At 52.6% G+C, this 2,513-nt stretch overlaps 1 protein-coding gene across 3 annotated transcripts in view; it reads left to right on the top strand.

The window, feature by feature from the left end:
- Nucleotides 1-2,465, top strand: part of ADAR (adenosine deaminase, RNA specific) — a 12,620-nt gene extending 10,155 nt beyond the window's left edge. For 2 of the 3 annotated variants that reach the window (XM_026867460.1, XM_026867459.1), the window contains exons 10-14: nucleotides 225-353; nucleotides 460-593; nucleotides 1,100-1,282; nucleotides 1,715-1,827; nucleotides 2,086-2,465. In XM_026867460.1, coding sequence (XP_026723261.1) covers nucleotides 225-353; nucleotides 460-593; nucleotides 1,100-1,282; nucleotides 1,715-1,827; nucleotides 2,086-2,217 — 691 coding nt within the window. In that variant the 3' untranslated portion in view covers nucleotides 2,218-2,465. Of the gene's footprint in view, nucleotides 1-224; nucleotides 354-459; nucleotides 594-1,099; nucleotides 1,283-1,714; nucleotides 1,828-2,085 lie in introns of those variants that run through there. The other variant, XM_026867461.1, reaches the window with a different exon arrangement.
- The last annotated feature ends 48 nt before the right edge of the window (nucleotides 2,466-2,513 follow it).

Below are 2,513 nucleotides of genomic sequence, written 5' to 3'. Positions count from 1 at the left end.
TCTGGGGGAGTTGGGAAGGATCAGGGGGAGGGTCATGGTTGGGCTGGAGGAGCTTCAGGGGCTTTTCCAACCCGGATGATTCTCTGATTCTGTGACAGGAGCAGGTGACTTGGTGTGACAGAGGCAGAGCTTGGGACCCTGCCTGGCACGAGCAGTGGTTGTACTGAAATGCTCCTTGCGTGAGGAGCAGAGCAGCCCTTTTGATGTGACGTTGTTATTTTCAGGTTTCTCTACAGTGAGCTGATGAAGTATGACCCGTCTAATCCTTCCTCTGCAGAAGAGAGCATTTTTGAGCCAGCGGGAGAAAAGAGACTCAAAATAAAGAGTGGTGTTACCTTTCACCTCTATGTCAGGTTTGTGTGGAGCCGTGCAGGGAGCGAGCGGTGTCCCGCTGTCGCACCCCTGGCCCTGGCTGTTTTCTGGGAGTCGGTGCTAACCTGGGCAGCATTTATTTTCTAGCACAGCACCTTGTGGAGACGGGGCGCTCTTTGATAAATCCTGCAGCGATCAGGCGAGCATGGTGGGACAAGCCCAGCATCAACCTCTCTTTGAGAACCCCAAGCAAGGCAAGCTGCGGACCAAGGTGGAGAATGGTGAGTGCGTTCGCTCCCTGCACGGTGGGGTGGCTCCAGCCCTCTCCTCTGAGCCGTCCTGGAGCTCCAGAGTTTCCTTCCCCCTTTCTGTGTGGTGCTGTTGTGGGGTTTGAAGTGTTCAGAAAGCAAAGGAGGTGGGTGAAAGGGGTGGAGAGATTAGAGAGAGGCCCTTCTCCTTCCCAGTTCTGCCTGACTGCAAGAGCACAGCTGAAACTTGCTGCAAAGCTTCCATGTCTGTGACCTCCCTTTCAAGCACTATTTCATTCTGCTTCAGCCACATTAAAAATGACACCTCTGTAATCAGTGCCGAGTTCCTTTTTTCTTGTGATACTAAAACATTCCCAGAACCCGGTGACAGACCGACTCCAGAGGTCACGCCACGCCTGTGCACAGAAATTTCTTGTGCAGTTGGCTGATGGGGTTTGGTTTTATTGAATATCTGCCTCTACAGAAAAGCTTTTTTTTTTTTTTTTTTTTTTTTTTTTTTTTATTATTCTCCTGTGCAGGGGAAGGTACCATTCCTGTGGAGTCGAGTGACATTGTGCCCACGTGGGATGGGATCCAGCATGGGGAGAGGTTACGAACCATGTCCTGCAGCGACAAAATCTTACGTTGGAATATACTTGGCTTGCAAGGGGCGTTGCTGTCACACTTCATGGAACCGGTTTATCTCAGCTCCATTACGCTCGGTACGAGACCTGCTGGGCCGGGCTGGATGTGCTGTCCCGCTCCCTAGAACTGGGTGACAAAACCTCCCTTCCCCAAGTGGTGGAAAATCTTGTGGGAGTAACAGACGTGAAACGTCTTTCTTGGCAGAGCTGCGCTGTTTGGAAGTGAAAAGGGAGTTTGTGGATTTTACCCTGTGGGTGGAGTGGGTTTTTCTCCAAAGTTCTTGATTTTTTAGAAGGCGCATGTGATCTGGGAGGGTGAGACAGAAATTGCCACTTTGTGTCTTCGCTGAGAAACGTCGCAGTCTATAAACCTTCATTTTACACATCCAGGGTACACGTAGCTGATGCAGAAAGCTCACGGCTGTGTGGAGCTCGTCAGAAACACTCTGATTTTCGGGGTTTGGCCTCTCCACCCCCTGTTCCCTAATTCCTCCCTGTCTGTCTCCACAGGTTACTTGTACAGTCAGGGCCACTTAACGCGCGCGATCTGCTGCCGCGTGGCAAGAGACGGGAACGTGCTGCAGGAAAAGCTCCAGGCTCCGTATCGTGTGAACCACCCTGAGGTACAGGCAGCATCATCCCCACCTCGTCCCCCTCTGCCCCGGGGCCAGCACCTCGCTGAGGCGCTTTGCAGCAGGGTCGGGGAGGTTAACGGCCGCAAACCTGCCCCTTTGTGTCATCCCGCAGCGTCTGAGGGGTTCCTTAGTCTGGGAAAAAGGAAGCCAAGGTCCCTGCCCCTGTAGGCTTCAGCTTTTTAAGAACCCAGCTCTTGCTGCTCGTGGGAGTTTGGGATGAGCTGAACCCTCCTCCCTCACACACAGGTCGGGCGAGTCAGCGTCTACGACTCAGGGAGACAGATGGGCAAGATGAAGGAGTCTTCGGTGAACTGGTGTCTTGCTGATGAAAGCGAAGTTGAAGTCTTGGATGGCACAAAAGGGAAAGTAGACGGGTAAGAAGAGCCTTTCCTGACGCTGCTTTTCTGTTTGGGGACGGGGAGGGGGGGACAGCTCTGAAGTCACGGACGTTCTAGCACCAGACGTGTGGGGAGGGTTGAAGAGAGGAATTTCAAATGGGTGTGAGCGAGCACTCTTGAAGCAAAACAGAATATTGCCCAGCCCTTACAGCAGAGCCCCCTGAGCCAAGAAATCCCCCAGGCATCCCATTGTAGGTTTTTCCCTGAGCCCCCTGCTTCTCTTTGCTCCTCTGCATGCCACTTCCTTCATTGCTGCCTTTTTTTTTTTTTTTTTTT

This window comes from Athene cunicularia, unplaced genomic scaffold (genome assembly GCF_003259725.1).
Source record: "Athene cunicularia isolate RWA unplaced genomic scaffold, athCun1 SCF_46, whole genome shotgun sequence".
NCBI classification, from domain to species: Eukaryota; Metazoa; Chordata; class Aves; order Strigiformes; family Strigidae; genus Athene; species Athene cunicularia.
The sequence above is the reverse complement of the archived record's forward strand: the minus strand, read 5'-3'. Positions and strand labels throughout refer to the sequence as shown.